Genomic DNA, 25,229 nt, shown 5'->3' with positions numbered 1-25,229 from the left:
CAGTGTATATGGCCTTACACCTTATCTTATATTCCTCTATAGATCGTATCTGATATCAGTGTATATGGCCTTACACCTTATATTATATTCCTCTATAGATCGTACCTGATATCAGTGTATATGGCATTACACCTTATCTTATATTCCTCTATAGATCGTATCTGATATCAGTGTATATGGCACACCTTATCTTATATTCCTCTATAGATCGTATCTGATATCAGTGTATATGGCCTTAAACCTTATCTTATATTCCTCTATAGATCGTATCTGATATCAGTGTATATGGCCTTAAACCTTATCTTATATTCCTCTATAGATCATATCTGATATCAGTGTATATGGCCTTACACCTTATCTTATATTCCTCTATAGATCATATCTGATATCAGTGTATATGGCCTTACACCTTATCTTATATTCCTCTATAGATCATATCTGATATCAATGTATATGGCCTTACACCTTATCTTATATTCCTCTACAGATCATACCTGATATCAGTGTATATGGCCTTACACCTTCTTATATTCCTCTATAGATCGTACCTGATATCAGTGTATATGGCACACCTTATCTTATATTCCTCTATAGATCGTATCTGATATCAGTGTATATGGCCTTACACCTTCTTGTATTCCTCTATAGATCGTACCTGATATCAGTGTATATGGCCTTACACCTTATCTTATATTCCTCTATAGATCGTATTTGATATCAGTGTATATGGCCTTACACCTTATCTTATATTCTATAGATCGTATCTGATATCAGTGTATATGGCCTTACACCTTCTTATATTCCTCTATAGATCGTATCTGATATCAGTGTATATGACCTTACACCTTATTATATTCTTCTATAGATCGTACCTGATATCAGTGTATATGGCCTTATACCTTCTCTTATATTCCTCTATAGATCGTATCTGATATCAGTGTATATGGCATTACACCTTATCTTATATTCCTCTATAGATCGTATCTGATATCAGTGTATATGGCCTTACACCTTCTTATATTCCTCTATAGATCGTATCTGATATCAGTGTATATGACCTTACACCTTATCTTATATTCCTCTATAGATCGTATCTGATATCAGTGTATATGGCCTTACACCTTATCTTATATTCCTCTATAGATCGTATCTGATATCAGTGTATATGACCTTAAACCTTCTTATATTCCTCTATAGATCGTACCTGATATCAGTGTATATGGCCTTACACCTTATCTTATATTCCTCTATAGATCGTACCTGATATCAGTGTATATGGCCTTACACCTTATCTTATATTCCTCTATAGATCGTATCTGATATCAGTGTATATGACCTTATACCTTATCTTATATTCCTCTATAGATCGTATCTGATATCAGTGTATATGGCCTTACACCTTATCTTATATTCCTCTATAGATCGTATCTGATATCAGTGTATATGGCCTTACACCTTATCTTATATTCCTCTATAGATCGTACCTGATATCAGTGTATATGGCCTTACACCTTCTTATATTCCTCTATAGATCATATCTGATATCAGTGTATATGGCCTTACACCTTCTTATATTCCTCTATAGATCGTATCTGATATCAGTGTATATGGCCTTACACCTTATCTTATATTCCTCTATAGATCGTACCTGATATCAGTGTATATGGCCTTACACCTTATCTTATATTCCTCTATAGATCGTACCTGATATCAGTGTATATGGCCTTACACCTTATCTTATATTCCTCTATAGATCGTATCTGATATCAGTGTATATGGCCTTATACCTTATCTTATATTCCTCTATAGATCGTATCTGATATCAGTGTATATGGCCTTACACCTTATCTTATATTCCTCTATAGATCGTATCTGATATCAGTGTATATGGCCTTACACCTTATCTTATATTCCTCTATAGATCGTATCTGATATCAGTGTATATGGCCTTACACCTTATCTTATATTCCTCTATAGATCATATCTGATATCAGTGTATATGGCCTTACACCTTCTTATATTCCTCTATAGATCGTATCTGATATCAGTGTATATGGCCTTACACCTTATCTTATATTCCTCTATAGATCGTATCTGATATCAGTGTATATGGCCTTACACCTTATCTTATATTCCTCTATAGATCGTACCTGATATCAGTGTATATGGCCTTACACCTTCTTATATTCCTCTATAGATCGTATCTGATATCAGTGTATATGGCCTTACACCTTATCTTATATTCCTCTATAGATCGTATCTGATATCAGTGTATATGGCCTTACACCTTATCTTATATTCCTCTATAGATCGTATCTGATATCAGTGTATATGGCCTTACACCTTCTTATATTCCTCTATAGATCGTATCTGATATCAGTGTATATGGCCTTACACCTTATTATATTCCTCTATAGATCGTATCTGATATCAGTGTATATGGCCTTACACCTTATCTTATATTCCTCTATAGATCGTATCTGATATCAGTGTATATGGCCTTACACCTTCTTATATTCCTCTATAGATCGTATCTGATATCAGTGTATATGGCCTTACACCTTCTTATATTCCTCTATAGATCTATCTGATATCAGTGTATATGGCCTTACACCTTATCTTATATTCCTCTATAGATCTTACCTGATATCAGTGTATATGGCCTTACACCTTATCTTATATTCCTCTATAGATCGTATCTGATATCAGTGTATATGGCCTTACACCTTCTTATATTCCTCTATAGATCGTACCTGATATCAGTGTATATGGCCTTACACCTTATCTTATATTCCTCTATAGATCGTATCTGATATCAGTGTATATGACCTTATACCTTCTCTTATATTCCTCTATAGATCGTATCTGATATCAGTGTATATGGCCTTACATCTTATCTTATATTCCTCTATAGATCGTATCTGATATCAGTGTATATGGCCTTACACCTTATCTTATATTCCTCTATAGATCGTATCTGATATCAGTGTATATGGCCTTACACCTTATCTTATATTCCTCTATAGATCGTATCTGATATCAGTGTATATGGCCTTACACCTTATCTTATATTCCTCTATAGATCGTATCTGATATCAGTGTATATGGCCTTACACCTTCTTATATTCCTCTATAGATCTATCTGATATCAGTGTATATGGCCTTACACCTTCTTATATTCCTCTATAGATCTATCTGATATCAGTGTATATGGCCTTACACCTTCTTATATTCCTCTATAGATCGTATCTGATATCAGTGTATATGGCCTTACATCTTCTTATATTCCTCTATAGATCGTATCTGATATCAGTGTATATGGCCTTACACCTTCTTATATTCCTCTATAGATCGTATCTGATATCAGTGTATATGGCCTTATACCTTGTCTTATATTCCTCTATAGATCGTATCTGATATCAGTGTATATGGCCTTACACCCAGTGGCGTAGCGTGGGTTGTCAGCACCCGGGGCAAGGCAAGTAATTTGCGCCCCCCCCCCCCAACCTGTGGACTTTTAGCTATCCCTGAGTCCCTTCAAATACAATAGTACTGACCTACCGGATTCCTATACTGACCACTACACTGAGAACTACACTGTCCACTACACTACATTGTCCACTACACTGACCACTATACTATACTGACCACTATACTACACTGACCACTACACTGACCACCATACTACACTACACTTGACCACTATACTACACTACACTGTCCACTATACTACATTATACTGACCACCATACTACACTGACCACCATACTACACTGACCACCATACTACACTACACTGTCCACTATACTACATTACACTGTCCATTATACTACACTACATTGACCACCATACTACACTGTCCACTATACTACACTATACTGACCACCATACTACACTGTCCACTATACTACACTGTTCACTATACTACATTATACTGACCACCACACTACACTGACCACCACACTAACCACTACACTGACCACTATACTACACTGACCACCATACTACACTGACCACACTACACTGTCCACTATACTACACTATACTGACCACCATACTACACTGACCACTACACTGACCACCATACTACGCTGACCACCATACTACGCTGACCACCATACTACGCTGACCACCATACTACGCTGACCACCATACTACACTGTCCACTACACTGACCACCATACTACACTGACCACTATACTACACTATACTGTCCACCATACTACACTGTCCACCATACTACACTAACCACTACACTGACCACTATACTACACACTACACTGTCCACTACACTACACTATACTGACCAGCATACTACACTGTCCACTATACTACACTATACTGACCACCATACTACACTATACTGTCCACCATACTACACTGTCCACTACACTACACTGTCCACCATACTACACTACACCATACTGACCACTATACTATACTACACTAACCACTATACTCAGGCCCAGATTAAGAGCATCATGGCCTGGTGCTAAGGATGTTGGTGGGCCTTTTTATGAAAATAAATAAAATGAAAACGCAAACAATTTTTTTGTGAAATTTAAATTAAAGAGAGAGAGGGGGGGGAGAGAGAGAGAGAGAGAGGGGGGGGGGGAGAGAGAGAGAGAGAGAGAGAGAGAGAGGGGGGGGGAGAGAGAGAGAGAGAGAGAGAGAGAGAGAGAGAGAGAGGGGGGGGGGGGGGAGAGAGAGAGAGAGAGAGAGAGAGAGAGAGAGAGAGAGAGAGAGAGAGAGAGAGGGGGGGGGGGAGAGGGGGGAGAGAGAGAGAGAGAGAGAGAGAGAGAGAGGGGGGGAGAGAGAGAGAGGGGGGAGAGAGAGAGAGGGGGGAGAGAGAGAGAGGAGAGAGAGAGAGAGAGAGAGAGGGGGAGAGAGAGAGAGAGAGAGAGAGAGAGAGAGGGGGAGAGAGAGAGAGAGAGGGAGAGGGAGAGGGAGAGGGAGAGAGAGAGAGAGAGAGAGAGAGAGAGAGAGAGAGAGAGAGAGAGAGAGAGAGAGAGAGAGAGAGAGAGAGAGAGAGAGAGAGAGAGAGAGAGAGAGAGAGAGAGAGAGAGAGAGAGAGAGAGAGAGAGAGAGAGAGAACAGGGTGAAAGAGAGGGGATTGAGAGAGAGAGGGGGGTGGGAGTGAGGGGGTGAGTCTGTAGGGGGCACAGCATAGTACATTACACAGGAGGGGGGGTTATAGCACAGTACATCACATGGTTGGCACAACACATTACATGGTGGATACATGGATACAGCACATTTAATGGCGGGCACAGCACATTACGCGGTTGGCACTGCCCAATACAGCACATTACAAGGTAGGCACAGTACATTATATGGTGAGCACAGCACATGACATGGTTGGTACTGCACAACACAACACATTTCATGGTGGGCACTGCATGACACAGCACATTACATGGTGGGTACAGCGCATTACATGGGGGGCACTGCATGACACAGCACATTACATGGTGGGTACAGCGCATTACATGGGGGGCACTGCATGACACAGCACATTACATGGTGGGTACAGCGCATTACATGGTGGGCACTGCATGGCACAGCACATGACGTGGTGGGCACAGCGCATTACATGGTGGGCACTGAATGGCACATAACATTACATGGTGGGCACAACACATTACATGGTGGGCACTGCATGGCATAGCACGTTTCATGGTGGGAAATGCAACTGCACATTACATGTTAGGAACTGCACATGACATGGTGGGCACTGCAAGGCACAGCATGACATCGTGGCACTGCACATCACATGAAGGGCAATGCAATGCACAGCACATGACATTGTTCAGCACAGCGCATTACATGGTGGGCACTGCAATGTACAGCAAATGACATACTGGACACAGCACATTACATGTTAGGAACTGCACATGACATGGTGGGCACTGTTGAACAGCACAGCACATTACACAGTGGGCACAACACACTACATGCTGGGCACAGCACATGGCAGGGTGGGCACAGCATAGCACATGACATGGTGGGAAGTGCACATTACACGGTGGGCACTGCATATTACATGGTGAGATCACTGTATGGCACAGCACATGACATGGTGGACACTGCAAATTACATAGCGGGCATTGCACATTACATGGTGGGCAATGCAAGGCACAGCACATGACATGGTGGGCACTGCAAGGCACAGCATGACATAGTGGGCACTGCACATCACATGAAGGGCAATGCAATGCACAGCACATGACATGGTCAGCACAGCGCATTACATGGTGGGCACTGCAATGTACAGCAAATGACATACTGGACACATCACATTACATGGGGGGCACTTCAAGGCACATGACATGACATGGTGGGCACAGCACATTACATGGGGACACTGCAATGCACATGACATGGTGGGCACAGCACATTACATGGGGACACTGCAATGCACATGACATGGTGGGCACAGCACATTACATAGGGGCACAGCACATTACATGGGGAGCACTGCAATGCACATAACAGGACATGGTGGGCACAGCACATTACATGGGGGGCACTGCAATGCACATGACAGGACATGGTGGGCACAGCACATTACATGGGGGGCACTGCAATGCACATGACAGGACATGGTGGGTACAGCACATTACATGGGGGGCACTGCAAGGCACATGACATGGTGGGCACAGCGCATTACATGGGGACACTGCAAGGCACATGACAGGACATGGTGGGCACAGCACATTACATGGGGGGCACTGCAAGGCACATGACATGGTGGGCACAGCACATTACATGGGGGGCACTGCAATGCACATGACATGGTGGGCACAGCACATTACATAGGGGCACAGCACATTACATGGGGGGCACTGCAATGCACATGACAGGACATGGTGGGCACAGCACATTACATGGGGGGCACTGCAATGCACATGACAGGACATGGTGGGCACAGCAACATTACATGGGGGGCACTGCAAGGCACATGACATGGTGGGCACAGCGCATTACATGGGGACACTGCAATGCACATGACATGGTGGGCACAGCACATTACATGGGGAGCACTGCAATGCACATAACAGGACATGGTGGGCACAGCACATTACATAGTGGGCACTGCAAGGCACATGACATGGTGGGCACAGCACATTACATGGGGGGCACTGCAAGGCACATGACATGGTGGGCACAGCGCATTACATGGGGACACTGCAATGCACATGACATGGTGGGCACAGCACATTACATGGGGAGCACTGCAATGCACATAACAGGACATGGTGGGCACAGCACATTACATAGTGGGCACTGCAAGGCACATGACATGGTGGGCACAGCACATTACATGGGGGGCACTGCAAGGCACATGACATGACATGGTGGGCACAGCACATTACATGGGGGGCACTGCAAGGCACATGACATGACATGGTGGGCACAGCACATTACATGGGGACACTGCAAGGCACATGACATGGTGGGCACAGAACATTACATGGGGGGCACTGCAAGGCACAAGAGAGCACATTACATGGGGGGGAGCAGCAGTCTGTCCCCTAGCACAATAATTACACAACATCCCCCTAACAAATGTACTGACCTTATCATAACAGCATGGGAGATGTCCTTCCTCCCGGGCTCCTGCTGGTTAGAACATCAGGCCTGGAGCCCTGACTATACTGTCCACTACACTGCCCCCCATAGTGACACTACACTGACCTCCATACTATACTACACTACACTGACCTCCATACTATACTACACTACACTGTCCTGCCTACAGTCTCTCTCTCGCCCCTCCCCCTCCCAGTAACATGACTCTCACTTACCTTCTTATCCTGGCTGCATGGATCCGGATGAGGAGGAGAACACAGCGGCGGCTCTGCTTGCTGCCATGTTCAGTATCCAGCGCCCTGTGATTGGGTGTATGGGGGTCATGTGCGGAGGCGGGGCGCCTCACATGACCCCCATACACCCAATCACAGGGCGCCGGACACTTAACATGGCGGCCGGAGCCCGGGGACACAAAATTAGAAATTAGGAGGAGGCAGCCAGTGACACACACTGGCGCCCCCCTAAATATTGCGCCCGGGGCCACGGCACCCCCTGCACCCCCCACGCTACGCCACTGCTTACACCTTATCTTATATTCCTCTATAGATCGTATCTGATATCAGTGTATATGGCCTTACACCTTATCTTATATTCCTCTATAGATCGTATCTGATATCAGTGTATATGGCCTTACACCTTATCTTATATTCCTCTATAGATCATATCTGATATCAGTGTATATGGCCTTACACCTTCTTATATTCCTCTATAGATCGTATCTGATATCAGTGTATATGGCCTTACACCTTATCTTACATTCCTCTATAGATCGTATCTGATATCAGTGTATATGGCCTTACACCTTATCTTATATTCCTCTATAGATCGTACCTGATATCAGTGTATATGGCCTTACACCTTCTTATATTCCTCTATAGATCGTATCTGATATCAGTGTATATGGCCTTACACCTTATCTTATATTCCTCTATAGATCGTATCTGATATCAGTGTATATGGCCTTACACCTTATCTTATATTCCTCTATAGATCGTATCTGATATCAGTGTATATGGCCTTACACCTTCTTATATTCCTCTATAGATCGTATCTGATATCAGTGTATATGGCCTTACACCTTATTATATTCCTCTATAGATCGTATCTGATATCAGTGTATATGGCCTTACACCTTATCTTATATTCCTCTATAGATCGTATCTGATATCAGTGTATATGGCCTTACACCTTCTTATATTCCTCTATAGATCGTATCTGATATCAGTGTATATGGCCTTACACCTTCTTATATTCCTCTATAGATCTATCTGATATCAGTGTATATGGCCTTACACCTTATCTTATATTCCTCTATAGATCTTACCTGATATCAGTGTATATGGCCTTACACCTTATCTTATATTCCTCTATAGATCGTATCTGATATCAGTGTATATGGCCTTACACCTTCTTATATTCCTCTATAGATCGTACCTGATATCAGTGTATATGGCCTTACACCTTATCTTATATTCCTCTATAGATCGTATCTGATATCAGTGTATATGACCTTATACCTTCTCTTATATTCCTCTATAGATCGTATCTGATATCAGTGTATATGGCCTTACATCTTATCTTATATTCCTCTATAGATCGTATCTGATATCAGTGTATATGGCCTTACACCTTATCTTATATTCCTCTATAGATCGTATCTGATATCAGTGTATATGGCCTTACACCTTATCTTATATTCCTCTATAGATCGTATCTGATATCAGTGTATATGGCCTTACACCTTATCTTATATTCCTCTATAGATCGTATCTGATATCAGTGTATATGGCCTTACACCTTCTTATATTCCTCTATAGATCTATCTGATATCAGTGTATATGGCCTTACACCTTCTTATATTCCTCTATAGATCTATCTGATATCAGTGTATATGGCCTTACACCTTCTTATATTCCTCTATAGATCGTATCTGATATCAGTGTATATGGCCTTACATCTTCTTATATTCCTCTATAGATCGTATCTGATATCAGTGTATATGGCCTTACACCTTCTTATATTCCTCTATAGATCGTATCTGATATCAGTGTATATGGCCTTATACCTTGTCTTATATTCCTCTATAGATCGTATCTGATATCAGTGTATATGGCCTTACACCTTATCTTATATTCCTCTATAGATCGTATCTGATATCAGTGTATATGGCCTTACACCTTCTTATATTCCTCTATAGATCGTTCCTGATATCAGTGTATATGGCCTTACACCTTCTTATATACCTCTATAGATCGTATCTGATATCAGTGTATATGGCCTTACACCTTATCTTATATTCCTCTATAGATCGTATCTGATATCAGTGTATATGGCCTTACACCTTCTTATATTCCTCTATAGATCGTTCCTGATATCAGTGTATATGGCCTTACACCTTCTTATATACCTCTATAGATCGTATCTGATATCAGTGTATATGGCCTTACACCTTATCTTATATTCCTCTATAGATCGTATCTGATATCAGTGTATATGGCCTTACACCTTATCTTATATTCCTCTATAGATCGTATCTGATATCAGTGTATATGGCCTTACACCTTATCTTATATTCCTCTATAGATCGTATCTGATATCAGTGTATATGGCCTTACACCTTCTTATATTCCTCTATAGATCGTACCTGATATCAGTGTATATGGCCTTACACCTTATCTTATATTCCTCCATAGATCGTATCTGATATCAGTGTATATGGCCTTACACCTTATCTTATATTCCTCTATAGATCATATCTGATATCAGTGTATATGGCCTTACACCTTCTTATATTCCTCTATAGATCGTACCTGATATCAGTGTATATGGCCTTACACCTTCTTATATTCCTCTATAGATCTATCTGATATCAGTGTATATGGCCTTACACCTTATCTTATATTCCTCTATAGATCGTACCTGATATCAGTGTATATGGCCTTACACCTTCTTATATTCCTCTATAGATCGTATCTGATATCAGTGTATATGGCCTTACACCTTCTTATATTCCTCTATAGATCTATCTGATATCAGTGTATATGGCCTTACACCTTATCTTATATTCCTCTATAGATCGTACCTGATATCAGTGTATATGGCCTTACACCTTCTTATATTCCTCTATAGATCGTATCTGATATCAGTGTATATGGCCTTACACCTTCTTATATTCCTCTATAGATCGTACCTGATATCAGTGTATATGGCCTTACACCTTATCTTATATTCCTCTATAGATCGTATCTGATATCAGTGTATATGACCTTACACCTTATCTTATATTCCTCTATAGATCGTACCTGATATCAGTGAATATGGCCTTACACCTTATCTTATATTCCTCTATAGATCTATCTGATATCAGTGTATATGGCCTTACACCTTCTTATATTCCTCTATAGATCGTATCTGATATCAGTGTATATGGCCTTATACCTTATCTTATATTCCTCTATAGATCGTATCTGATATCAGTGTATATGGCCTTACACCTTCTCATATTCCTCTATAGATCGTATCTGATATCAGTGTATATGGCCTTACACCTTATCTTATATTCCTCTATAGATCGTATCTGATATCAGTGTATATGGCCTTACACCTTCTCATATTCCTCTATAGATCGTATCTGATATCAGTGTATATGGCCTTACACCTTATCTTATATTCCTCTATAGATCGTATCTGATATCAGTGTATATGGCCTTACACCTTATTATATTCTTCTATAGATCGTACCTGATATCAGTGTATATGGCCTTATACCTTCTCTTATATTCCTCTATAGATCGTACCTGATATCAGTGTATATGGCCTTATACCTTCTCTTATATTCCTCTATAGATCGTATCTGATATCAGTGTATATGACCTTACACCTTATCTTATATTCCTCTATAGATCGTATCTGATATCAGTGTATATGGCCTTACACCTTATCTTATATTCCTCTATAGATCGTATCTGATATCAGTGTATATGGCCTTACACCTTCTTATATTCCTCTATAGATCGTATCTGATATCAGTGTATATGGCCTTACACCTTATCTTATATTCCTCTATAGATCGTATCTGATATCAGTGTATATGGCCTTACACCTTCTTATATTCCTCTATAGATCGTATCTGATATCAGTGTATATGACCTTACACCTTATCTTATATTCCTCTATAGATCATATCTGATATCAGTGTATATGGCCTTACACCTTCTTATATTCCTCTATAGATCGTACCTGATATCAGTGTATATGGCCTTACACCTTATCTTATATTCCTCTATAGATCGTATCTGATATCAGTGTATATGGCCTTACACCTTATCTTATATTCCTCTATAGATCGTATCTAATATCAGTGTATATGGCCTTACACCTTCTTATATTCCTCTATAGATCGTATCTGATATCAGTGTATATGGCCTTACACCTTATCTTATATTCTATAGATCGTACCTGATATCAGTGTATATGGCCTTACACCTTCTTATATTCTTCTATAGATCGTATCTGATATCAGTGTATATGGCCTTACACCTTATCTTATATTCTATAGATCGTACCTGATATCAGTGTATATGGCCTTACACCTTCTTATATTCCTCTATAGATCGTACCTGATATCAGTGTATATGGCCTTACACCTTCTTATATTCCTCTATAGATCGTATCTGATATCAGTGTATATGGCCTTACACCTTCTTATATTCCTCTATAGATCGTATCTGATATCAGTGTATATGGCCTTACACCTTATCTTATATTCCTCTATAGATCGTATCTGATATCAGTGTATATGACCTTACACCTTCTTATATTCTTCTATAGATCGTATCTGATATCAGTGTATATGGCCTTATACCTTCTTATATTCCTCTATAGATCGTACCTGATATCAGTGTATATGGCCTTACACCTTATCTTATATTCCTCTATAGATCGTATCTGATATCAGTGTATATGGCCTTACACCTTATTATATTCCTCTATAGATCGGATCTGATATCAGTGTATATGGCCTTACACCTTATCTTATATTCCTCTATAGATCGTACCTGATATCAGTGTATATGGCCTTACACCTTCTTATATTCCTCTATAGATCGTATCTGATATCAGTGTATATGGCCTTACACCTTGTCTTATATTCCTCTATAGATCGTATCTGATATCAGTGTATATGGCCTTACACCTTCTTATATTCCTCTATAGATCGTACCTGATATCAGTGTATATGGCCTTACACCTTATCTTATATTCCTCTATAGATCGTATCTGATATCAGTGTATATGGCCTTACACCTTCTCTTATATTCCTCTACAGATCGTACCTGATATCAGTGTATATGGCCTTACACCTTCTCTTATATTCCTCTATAGATCGTACCTGATATCAGTGTATATGGCCTTACACCTTCTTATATTCCTCTATAGATCGTATCTGATATCAGTGTATATGGCCTTACACCTTCTTATATTCCTCTATAGATCGTATCTGATATCAGTGTATATGGCCTTACACCTTATCTTATATTCCTCTATAGATCGTATCTGATATCAGTGTATATGGCCTTACACCTTCTTATATTCCTCTATAGATCGTATCTGATATCAGTGTATCTGGCCATACACCTTATCTTTTATTCCTCTATAGATCGTACCTGATATCAGTGTATATGGCCTTACACCTTATCTTATATTCCTCTGTAGATCGTACCTGATATCAGTGTATATGGCCTTACACCTTCTTATATTCCTCTATAGATCTATCTGATATCAGTGTATATGGCCTTACACCTTATCTTATATTCCTCTATAGATCGTATCTGATATCAGTGTATATGGCCTTACACCTTCTTATATTCCTCTATAGATCGTATCTGATATCAGTGTATATGGCCTTACACCTTCTTATATTCCTCTATAGATCGTATCTGATATCAGTGTATCTGGCCATACACCTTATCTTTTATTCCTCTATAGATCGTACCTGATATCAGTGTATATGGCCTTACACCTTATCTTATATTCCTCTATAGATCTATCTGATATCAGTGTATATGGCCTTACACCTTCTTATATTCCTCTATAGATCTATCTGATATCAGTGTATATGGCCTTACACCTTCTTATATTCCTCTATAGATCTATCTGATATCAGTGTATATGGCCTTACACCTTCTTATATTCCTCTATAGATCTATCTGATATCAGTGTATATGGCCTTACACCTTCTTATATTCCTCTATAGATCTATCTGATATCAGTGTATATGGCCTTACACCTTCTTATATTCCTCTATAGATCGTACCTGATATCAGTGTATATGGCCTTACACCTTATCTTATATTCCTCTATAGATCTATCTGATATCAGTGTATATGGCCTTACACCTTCTTATATTCCTCTATAGATCTATCTGATATCAGTGTATATGGCCTTACACCTTCTTATATTCCTCTATAGATCTATCTGATATCAGTGTATATGGCCTTACACCTTCTTATATTCCTCTATATATCGTATCTGATATCAGTGTATATGACCTTATACCTTCTCTTATATTCCTCTATAGATCGTATCTGATATCAGTGTATATGGCCTTACACCTTCTTATATTCTATAGATCGTATCTGATATCAGTGTATATGGCCTTACACCTTATCTTATATTCCTCTATAGATCGTATCTGATATCAGTGTATATGACCTTATACCTTATCTTATATTCCACTATAGATCGTACCTGATATCAGTGTATATGGCCTTACACCTTATCTTATATTCCTCTATAGATCGTACCTGATATCAGTGTATATGGCCTTATACCTTATCTTATATTCCTCTATAGATCGTATCTGATATCAGTGTATATGGCCTTACACCTTATCTTATATTCCTCTATAGATCGTACCTGATATCAGTGTATATGGCATTACACCTTATCTTATATTCCTCTATAGATCGTATCTGATATCAGTGTATATGGCCTTACACCTTATCTTATATTCCTCTATAGATCGTATCTGATATCAGTGTATATGGCCTTACACCTTATCTTATATTCCTCTATAGATCGTATCTGATATCAGTGTATATGGCCTTAAACCTTATCTTATATTCCTCTATAGATCGTATCTGATATCAGTGTATATGGCCTTAAACCTTATCTTATATTCCTCTATAGATCGTACCTGATATCAGTGTATATGACCTTACACCTTATCTTATATTCCTCTATAGATCGTATCTGATATCAGTGTATATGACCTTACACCTTATCTTATATTCCTCTATAGATCATATCTGATATCAGTGTATATGACCTTACACCTTATCTTATATTCCTCTATAGATCATATCTGATATCAATGTATATGGCCTTACACCTTATCTTATATACCTCTACAGATCGTACCTGATATCAGTGTATATGGCCTTACACCTTCTTATATTCCTCTATAGATCGTACCTGATATCAGTGTATATGGCACACCTTATCTTATATTCCTCTATAGATCGTATCTGATATCAGTGTAAATGGCCTTACACCTTCTTGTATTCCTCTATAGATCGTACCTGATATCAGTGTATATGGCCTTACACCTTATCTTATATTCCTCTATAGATCGTATTTGATATCAGTGTATATGGCCTTACACCTTATATTATATTCCTCTATAGATCGTATCTGATATCAGTGTATATGGCCTTACATCTTATCTTATATTCCTCTATAGATCGTATCTGATATCAGTGTATATGGCCTTACACGTTATCTTATATTCCTCTATAGATCGTATCTGATATCAGTGTATATGGCCTTACACCTTATCTTATATTCCTCTATAGATCGTATCTGATATCAGTGTATATGGCCTTACACGTTATCTTATATTCCTCTATAGATCGTATCTGATATCAGTGTATATGGCCTTACACCTTATCTTATATTCTATAGATCGTATCTGATATCAGTGTATATGGCCTTACATCTTATCTTATATTCCTCTATAGATCGTATCTGATATCAGTGTATATGGCCTTACACGTTATCTTATATTCCTCTATAGATCGTATTTGATATCAGTGTATATGGTCTTACACCTTATCTTATATTCTATAGATCGTACCTGATATCAGTGTATATGGCCTTACACCTTATATTATATTCCTCTATAGATCGTATCTGATATCAGTGTATATGGCCTTACATCTTATCTTATATTCCTCTATAGATCGTATCTGATATCAGTGTATATGGCCTTACACCTTATCTTATATTCCTCTATAGATCGTATCTGATATCAGTGTATATGGCCTTACACCTTATCTTATATTCCTCTATAGATCGTATCTGATATCAGTGTATATGGCCTTACACCTTATCTTATATTCCTCTATAGATCGTACCTGATATTAGTGTATATGGCCTTACACCTTATCTTATATTCCTCTATAGATCGTATCTGATATCAGTGTATATGGCCTTACACCTTCTCTTATATTCCTCTACAGATCGTATCTGATATCAGTGTATATGGCCTTACACCTTCTTATATTCCTCTATAGATCGTATCTGATATCAGTGTATATGGCCTTACACCTTCTTATATTCCTCTATAGATCGTATCTGATATCAGTGTATATGGCCTTACACCTTCTTATATTCCTCTATAGATTGTATCTGATATCAGTGTATATGGCCTTACACCTTATCTTATATTCCTCTATAGATCGTACCTGATATCAGTGTATATGGCCTTACACCTTATCTTATATTCCTCTATAGATCGTATCTGATATCAGTGTATATGGCCTTACACCTTATCTTATATTCCTCTATAGATCGTACCTGATATCAGTGTATATGGCCTTACACCTTCTTGTATTCTTGTCCACCAGTGCAGCCTATGTCTGCCAGTGCAGCCTGTGTTCCCAGTGCAGCCTGTGTTCCCAGTACAACCTGTGTCTGCCGTGCAGCCTATGTCCGCCAGTGCAGCCTGTGTCCCCAGTACAACCTGTGTCTGCCAGTGCAGCCTGTGTCCCCAGTACAACCTGTGTCTGCCGTGCAGCCTATGTCCGCCAGTGCAGCCTGTGTCCCCAGTGCAGCCTGTGTCCACCAGTGCAGCCTGTGTCCACCAGTGCAGCCTGTGTCCCCAGTGCAGCCTGTGTCTGCCAGTGCAGCCTGTGTCTGCCAGTGCAGCCTGTGTTCCCAGTGCAGCCTGTGTCCCCAGTGTAGCCTGTGTCCCCAGTGCAGCCTGTGTCCGCCAGTGCAGCCTGTGTCCGCCAGTGCAGCCTGTGTTCTCAGTGTAGCCTGTGTCCCCAGTGCAGCCTGTGTCCGCCAGTGCAGCCTGTGTCCACCAGTGCAGCCTGTGTCCACCAGTGCAGCCTTTGTCCGCCAGTGCAGCCTGTGTCCCCAGTGCAGCCTGTGTCTGCCAGTGCAGCCTGTGTTCCCAGTACAGCCTGTGTCTCCAGTACAGCCTATGTCCGCCAGTGCAGCCTGTGTTCCCAGTGTAGCCTGTGTCCCCAGTGCAGCCTGTGTCCCCAGTGCAGCCTGTGTCCGCCAGTGCAGCCTGTGTCCCCAGTGCAGCCTGTGTCTGCCAGTGCAGCCTGTGTCCGCCAGTGCAGCCTGTGTCCGCTAGTGCAGCCTGTGTCCCCAGTACAACCTGTGTCCCCAGTACAACCTGTGTCTGCCGTGCAGCATGTGTCCCCAGTGCAGCCTATGTCCGCCAGTGCAGCCTGTGTCTGCCGTGCAGCCTGTGTCCCCAGTGCAGCCTGTGTCTGCCAGTGCAGCCTGTGTCCCCAGTGCAGCCTGTGTCCACCAGTGCAGCCTGTGTCCACTAGTGCAGCCTGTGTCCGCCAGTGCAGCCTGTGTCCCCAGTGCAGTCTGTGTCTGCCAGTGCAGCCTGTGTCTGCCAGTGCAGCCTGTGTCCCCAGTACAGCCTGTGTCCGCCAGTGCAGCCTGTGTCCGCCAGTGCAGCCTGTGTCCCCAGTGCAGCCTGTGTTCCCAGTGTAGCCTGTGTCCCCAGTGCAGCCTGTGTCCCCAGTGCAGCCTGTGTCCCCAGTGCAGCCTGTGTCCCCAGTGCAGCCTGTGTCTGCCAGTGCAGCCTGTGTTCCAAGTGCAGCCTGTGTTCCCAGTGTAGCCTTTGTCCCCAGTGTAGCCTTTGTCCCCAGTGCAGCCTGTGTCCCCAGTGCAGCCTGTGTCCCCAGTGCAGCCTGTGTCGGCCAGTGCAGCCTGTGTCCGCCAGTGCAGCCTGTGTCCGCCAGTGCAGCCTGTGTCACTAATGCAGCCTACCTGTGCAGGGGAAAAGAGATGAGAGCTGCCACCACCGCCTGGTTGATCAGAGCGTGGGGAACAAAATAAATCCATGTGTGTTCCCCCCCATGCTCCGTCATATACAGCCCCTCCCAGGATTGGACGGGTGATCTGTCTATTAAAGTGCCCGGACAAAGAGGAGGGGTTGTATATGATGGCACGCCACGGGGAACACACAGCGATTGAAATTAAAGCGGTTATGTTCCCCGTGCTCTGATCAACCAGGCGGCGGCTCTCATCCCTCTTCCTCCTACGATCGCTGGGAGAACGGCTCCCATACAACTAGGGTTGCCACCTGTCCGAATCACCTGGACAGTTTGGGTTTGGAATCATTTGTTCGGGTTTCAGACCTCCTGAAACCCGTACACATTATTTAGACCTGACTATGGGGTTGCAGTTCTGTAAGCCAAGAGTGTGTTACACTCTCTTTCACACTGCCCAAAGCCAGCACTAACAATTACCCCTCCCCCCAGACAGACAGGAGATACCTTATATCTATATAGATAGTCTTGTTTGACTTGGTATATACCTCCCGTTTTATTATTTATTTATAGTCCACGATTCATCTTTATGTGGCACATTAGAGATAAACACGAGTATATTCAGGTATATTGAAATGCTTCTAACCAAAAAACATGGCTGCTATACATCAATCTACAGAAGTAGAGACAAATCACATCTTAACCACAACAAAATGGCCCATGTATACTATCTGTTGGCCTATGGCAAAATGGCTGCCATGTAAATAATAGGGCGCCCCCTGGTGGCCACAGTGCGGTACTGCAGCCCCTCTGTAATACCCCCTGTGTTATACAAGGACTATGTATTATTGCCTCGAGGTCGCCACCTGGTGGCCACAATGCGGTACTGCATCCCCTGTGAAATACAAGGACTATGTTTTATTGCTTCGATGTCGCCACCTGGCGGCCACTGTGCGGTACTACAGCCCCTATAATACAGGCACTATGTATTATTGCCTCGAGGTCGCCACCTGGCGGTCACAGTGCGGTACTGCATCTCCTCTGTTATACAAGGACTAAGTATTATTGCCTCGAGGTCTCCACCTGTCGGCCACAGTGCGGTACTACAGCCCCTATAATACAAGCACTATGTGTTATTGCCGGAAGGGCGCCACCTCGTGGCCACAGTGCGGTACTGTAGCCCTTCTGTAATGCAAGCACTATGTATTATTGCCTCGAGGTCGCCACCTGGCGGTCACAGTGCGGTACTGCATCTCCTGTGTTATACAAGGACTATGTTTTATTGCCTCGAGGTCGCCACCTGGCGGCCACTGTGCGGTACTACAGTCCCTATAATACAAGCACTATGTATTATTGCCTCGAGGTCGCCACCTGGCGGTCACAGTGCGGTACTGCATCTCCTGTGATATTCAAGGACTATGTTTTATTGCCTCGAGGTCGCCACCTGGCGGTCACAGTGCGGTACTGCATCTCCTCTGTTATACAATGACTATGTAGAATTGTCTCAAATTCGCCACCTGGCGGCCACAGTGCGGTACTACAGCCCCTATAATCCAAGCACTATGTATTATGGCCTCGAGGTCGCCACCTGGCCGTCACAGTACGGTACTGCATCTCCTCTGTTATACAAGCACTATGTAGTATTGCCTCGAGTTCGCCACCTGGCGGCCACAGTGCGGTACTGCATCCCCTGTGTAATACAAGGACCATGTATTATTGCCTCGAGGTCTCCACCTGGTGGCCATAGTGCGGTACTGCTGCCCCTATAATACAAGCACTATGTATTATTGCCGGAAGGTCGCCACCTCGTGGCCACAGTGCGGTACTGCAGCCCTTCTGTGACGCACGCACTATGTATTATTGCCTCGAGGTCACCACCTGGCGGTCACAGTGCGGTACTGCAGCCCCTATAATACAAGCACTATGTATAATTGCCTCGAGGTCGCCACCTGGCGGTCACAGTGCGGTACTGCTGCCCCTTATAATACAAGCACTAGGTATTATTACCGGAAGGACGCCACCTCGTGGCCACAGTGCGGTACTGCAGCCCCTATAATACAAGCACTATGTATAATTGCCTCGAGGTCTCCACCTGGCGGCCACAGTGCGGTACTACAGCCCCTATAATACAAGCACTACGTATAATTGCCTCGAGGTCGCCACCTGGCGGTCAAGGTGCGGTACTGCATCTCCTGTGTTATACAAGCACTACGTATAATTGCCTCGAGGTCGCCACCTGGCGGCCACAGTGCGGTACTGCATCTCCTCTGTTATACAAGCACTATGTAGAATTGTCTCAAATTCGCCACCTGGCGGTCACAGTGCGGTACTACAGCCCCTATAATACAAGCACTATGTATTATTGCCGGAAGGGCGCCACCTCGTGGCCACAGTGCGGTTCTGCAGCCCTTCTGTAATGCAAGCACTATGTATTATTTGCCTCGAGGTCGCCACCTGGCGGTCACGGTGCAGGACTGCATCTCCTGTGTTATACAAGGACCATATGTATTATTGCCTCGAGTTCGCCACCTGGCGGCCACAGTGCAGTACTACAGCCCCTATAATACAAGCACTATGTATAATTGCCTCGAGGTCGCCACCTGCCGGTCACAGTGCGGTACTACAGCCCCTATAATACAAGCACTATGTATTATTGCCTCGAGGTCTCCACCTGGCGGCCACAGTGCGGCACTGCATCTCCTGTGTAATACAAGGACTAAGTATTAGTGCCTCGAGGTCTCCACCTGGTGGCCACAGTGCAGTACTACAGCCCCTATAATACAAGCACTATGTATTATTGCCTCGAGGTCGCCTCCTGGCGGTCACAGTGCGGTACTGCATCTCCTCTGTTATACAAGGACAATGTAGAATTGTCTCAAATTTGCCACCTGGCGGCCACTGTGCGGTACTGCATCTCCTGTGTTATACAAGGACTAAGTATTAGTGCCTCGAGGTCTCCACCTGGTGGCCATAGTGCAGTACTACAGCCCCTATAATACAAGCACTATGTATTATTTGCCTCGAGGTCTCCACCTGGCGGCCACAGTGCGGTTCTGCAGCCCTTCTGTAATGCAAGCACTATGTATTATATGCCTCGAGGTCGCCACCTGGCGGTCACGGTGCGGTACTGCATCTCCTGTGTTATACAAGGACCATATGTATTATTGCTTCGAGGTCTCCACTTGGCGGCCACAGTGCGGTACTACAGCCCCTATAATACAAGCACTATGTATAATTGCCTCGAGGTCTCCACCTGGCGGTCACTGTGCGGTACTACAGCCCCTATAATACAAGCACTATGTATAATTGCCTCGAGGTCGCCACCTGGCGGTCACAGTACGGTACTGCATCTCCTGTGTTATACAAGGACTAAGTATTAGTGCCTCGAGGTCTCCACCTGGTGGCCATAGTGCAGTACTACAGCCCCTATAATACAAGCACTATGTATTATTGCCTCGAGGTCTCCACCTGGCGGCCACAGTGCGGTACTGCATCTCCTGTGTAATACAAGGACCATGTATTACTGCCTCGAGGTCTCCACCTGGTGGCCATAGTGCGGTACTGCTGCCCCTATAATACAAGCACTATGTATTATTGCCTCGAGGTCGCCACCTGGCGGTCACAGTGCGTTACTGCATCTCCTCTGTTATACAAGGACTATGTAGAATTGTCTCAAATTCGCCACCTGGCGGCCACAGTGCGGTACTACAGCCCCTATAATACAAGCACTATGTATTATGGCCTCGAGGTCGCCACCTGGCTGTCAGTACGGTACTGCATCTCCTCTGTTATACAAGCACTATGTAGTATTGCCTCGAGTTCGAGGAAACTTTATAAAACACAAATTTCTTTGGTGACCCCCATTGGGACACATCAAAAGACGTAATAGATGTCCTCACCCTTCCCTAATCGATCGAAACATACAAATTGGTTGAAATGATATTTTTTATGTTCAGGACAGATTTCTGGGTTGTCATTTGGGGTTTGGTGCCGCCATTGCCATCCTACCTCTGTAATCGCCGAGGTTTTCTCCGTCTGTCCTCCCACGCGGTCCCCGTTCTCCAGGGCATTCCTCGGCACGCTGTCCTCCTCCGGGGTCCCCAGGCGAGGTGTCGGACTCCTCTGGATGGGAGGTACAGGCTTTGTGACGGTCATCAACCGCTGCGAGGCGCTCCTCGGAACGGCGGGTTTGAGAGGCGTGTTCACAGAGTTCATGAACTCAGTCGGCGCTGTCATGGTAACAACCAGAAACAATTTACACCTCTTTGTAACATTCTACATACTGAAGATAATATCTAAAAAGGAGATTCGGGCATTGAACCGCTAATAATTAGTACTTTAACCACGTTTATACCAGAGGCTTTTTTTCTATTAAAATGCACATTTTATGCCTGAAGATTAGTTATAACCCCCAAACACTTTATTAGGTCCTCCTTGCTAGTAGCGGGTTGGACCCCTTTTATTAGGTCCACCTTGCTAGTAGCGGGTTGAACCCCCTTTATTAGGTCCCCCTTGCTAGCAGCAGGTTGGAACCCCATTATTAGGTCCACCTTGCTAGCAGTTGGTTGGACCCCCTTTATTAGGACCCCCTTGCTAGTAGCGGGTTGGACACCCTTTATTAGGTCCCCCTTGCTAATAGCAGGTTGGACCACCTTTATTAGGTCCCCCTTACTAGTAGCGGGTTGGACCCCCTTTATTAGGTCCCCCTTACTATTAGCGGGTTGGACCCCCTTTATTAGGTCCCCCTTACTAGTAGCGGGTTGGACCACCTTTATTAGGTCCCCCTTGCTAGTAGCAGGTTGGACCCCCTTTATTAGGACCCCCTTGCTAGTAGCGGGTTGGACGCCCTTTATTAGGACCCCCTTGCTAGTAGCGGGTTGGACGCCCTTTATTAGGTCCCCCTTGCTAGTAGCGAGTTGGACCACCTTTATTAGGTCCCCCTTACTAGTAGCGGGTTGGACCCCCTTTATTAGGTCCCCCTTACTAGTAGCGGGTTGGACCCCCTTTATTAGGTCCCCCTTGCTAGTAGCGGGTTGGACCCCCTTTATTAGGTCCACCTTGCTAGTAGCAGGTTGGACCCCCTTTATTAGGTCCCCCTTGCTAGTAGCGGGTTGGACCCCCTTTATTAAGTCCACCTTGCTAGTAGTGGGTTGGACCCCCTTTATTAGGTCCCCCTTGCTAGTAGTAGGTTGGACCCCCTTTATTAGGTCCACCTTGCTAGTAGCGGGTTGGAGCTGAAGCTGAACTGAAGCTGATCAAGTGCAGATTGTGCTTGATCAGCTTCTTTCCCAGCCTGAACTTGTCACTTCCAGGTTAACTCACCGGGGGAGACATCTCTCTATTCCACCAGCCAAAACCCACCATGCCCAAAAGAGCAGAAGCCTTGGCTATATGGTGGGGGTAATCGGGTTGGGGAGTGGTACTTGGGGGGAGGTATATAGTGGAAGTGACCAGGCTGCTTCCACCAGAAAGCCAACAATCAGATGACAGATGTAGGCAGAGCCCCACCGTTTAGACCCCCTTATTACCAGCCAAGTTTTTAAACGGCACTGGTAGACAAGTGGATAAGGAGACCTGAATGTAGGTATAAGAAGAAGACCATTGCTGACCTCTCCTTGCCCTTCAATATTTTGACAACCCTAAAGAAGTCTTCCTTGCCCTTCCATTGCCCATTGTACTCCAAGCCCACAGGAGCAGTAGCGGAGCCTAGGTGATATGATGGGGGTAGGCGGGTTGGGGAGAGGTACTTGGGGGGGTTATATAGTGGAAGTGACCAGGCTGCTTCCACCAGAAAGCCAACCAATCAGACGACATTTGTAAGCAGAGCCCCGGCTGCGTTTAAAATCCCTATAAACAGCGCTGGCAGACAAGTGGATAAGGAGACCTGTACTAGAAGTATAAGGAGAAGGCCATTGCTAAATTCCTGACCTCTCCTTGGAAAATGCTGGCCATCAATCTGGTCCATTGTCCTTCAATATTCTGACAAGTCAACCCTGAAGAAGTCTGCTGACCAGGAGTTTTAACTTGGCTTTGACTTTCTAATATGCATGCTTCTCCTGGGATGGTGCCTAGTTCCCTCAGACAGCCAGGCACCTAGCATTCTCACCTCTCAGTACAGGTCTCCTTTTAGGATTCAGCTGTGTGCCCCCAAATTTTCATTATTTCAGGGTATTGGTTGGTCTTACCTCCTCTGGCACTGTAGCTTTCAGACATCTTCCGTTTCAGTTTGTCCTTCAGCCGGGCTGTCTCCAGGGTGGCGCTGTCCACCTCCTTATGCCTCTGGTTCTTAAAAAGGGGGTCACTATTTCCCTCCAAGTCCAGCGGTGGAGGCAGGATGTCTGTCTGAAGGTCATCCCCACCCCACAAGTAGGACCTCTTCATCTGGAGGCTCAAGGAGGGCTGTAGAGCAGCTGGAGACCATAAAGAAAGTTCAGTGAACCTTTGTGTTCCATTATGTAACCCTGCTTGGTGGAATCTGAAGACTATAAAACAATGTAGCGTTAAAACTCCAGATCCACATATCTCCTGATCATTGTACAGACCTGGGTCAGCTCCAGCCCAGCGGTTTCCGTACAGCTGCAGGTTGGAATCCCCATTGCGTAGAGACGCAAATCCAGGTTTCATCTTGGGAACGCTGCCGCAGTACACAGCAATGGGGGCTCTAAACTTGGCTGGCGTAGGGAATAAACATAACGTTAGCTTAGAAACAAAGTCCTATTAGTCAGCAATATACAAAAATCCCACTGAAAGCCCCACCCTGTTCACCTAAGTCAGCCTTTTCAACATTTTTACCCCAGAGGCACCCTTGAAACAATTTATTAGATCTGAGGGAACCCATGCTAAAATGAATGAATTGGTGGTCAGTGGGAACAATGTCCCCCATACAATGGTGCTCAGAATGCCACCCTTACAGACAGCTTCAACCAACATTGGTGTCTTGGTGTTTGTTGGCTCTGCCAAATGGCATCAGACCTGGATCTATGTGGGCACCATCAGCTAGAAAGTCAACCAGCAACAGCTCAAGAAACCCCTAGCAATGTCGGGAGGAACCATAGATTTCCATGGAATTCTGGTGGAGAATACCTGACCTAAATGATTTACAGAACACATTGTAGACAGGTGGAGGCTGCAGTAAATCCTCCAACCAAACGATGGCACTATGTCATTTCTTCAGGCTGGCAGCAGTCCATTGAAGATTAATGGTCTCCTGCTATGGGCTCCATGGCAGCCATCATGGGGAGGATGGCAAGACTACTGGATTCCAAAGTCCTACACACTACACAGAGCACACACAGTACACAGAGTACACACATTACACAAAGCACACCCAGTACA

The 25,229-nt window shown here is 43.6% G+C and overlaps 1 protein-coding gene across 1 annotated transcript in view; it reads right to left on the bottom strand.

Moving 5' to 3' along the window:
- The window catches only part of TOGARAM2 (TOG array regulator of axonemal microtubules 2), a 166,559-nt gene that overhangs the window by 106,121 nt on the left and 35,209 nt on the right, over nucleotides 1-25,229 (bottom strand). Inside the window, exons 3-5 of the mRNA XM_073628792.1 lie at nucleotides 24,437-24,565; nucleotides 24,080-24,304; nucleotides 21,903-22,123 (exon numbers count right to left, since the gene is read on the bottom strand). Of these exons, the coding sequence (XP_073484893.1) occupies nucleotides 21,903-22,123; nucleotides 24,080-24,304; nucleotides 24,437-24,565 (575 nt within the window). The remainder of the gene's footprint in view (nucleotides 1-21,902; nucleotides 22,124-24,079; nucleotides 24,305-24,436; nucleotides 24,566-25,229) is intronic.

This window comes from Aquarana catesbeiana, linkage group LG04 (genome assembly GCF_042186555.1).
Source record: "Aquarana catesbeiana isolate 2022-GZ linkage group LG04, ASM4218655v1, whole genome shotgun sequence".
In the NCBI taxonomy this organism is placed as follows: domain Eukaryota; kingdom Metazoa; phylum Chordata; class Amphibia; order Anura; family Ranidae; genus Aquarana; species Aquarana catesbeiana.
Note: the sequence above shows the minus strand (reverse complement) of the source record. Positions and strands in the feature narration are given on the sequence as shown.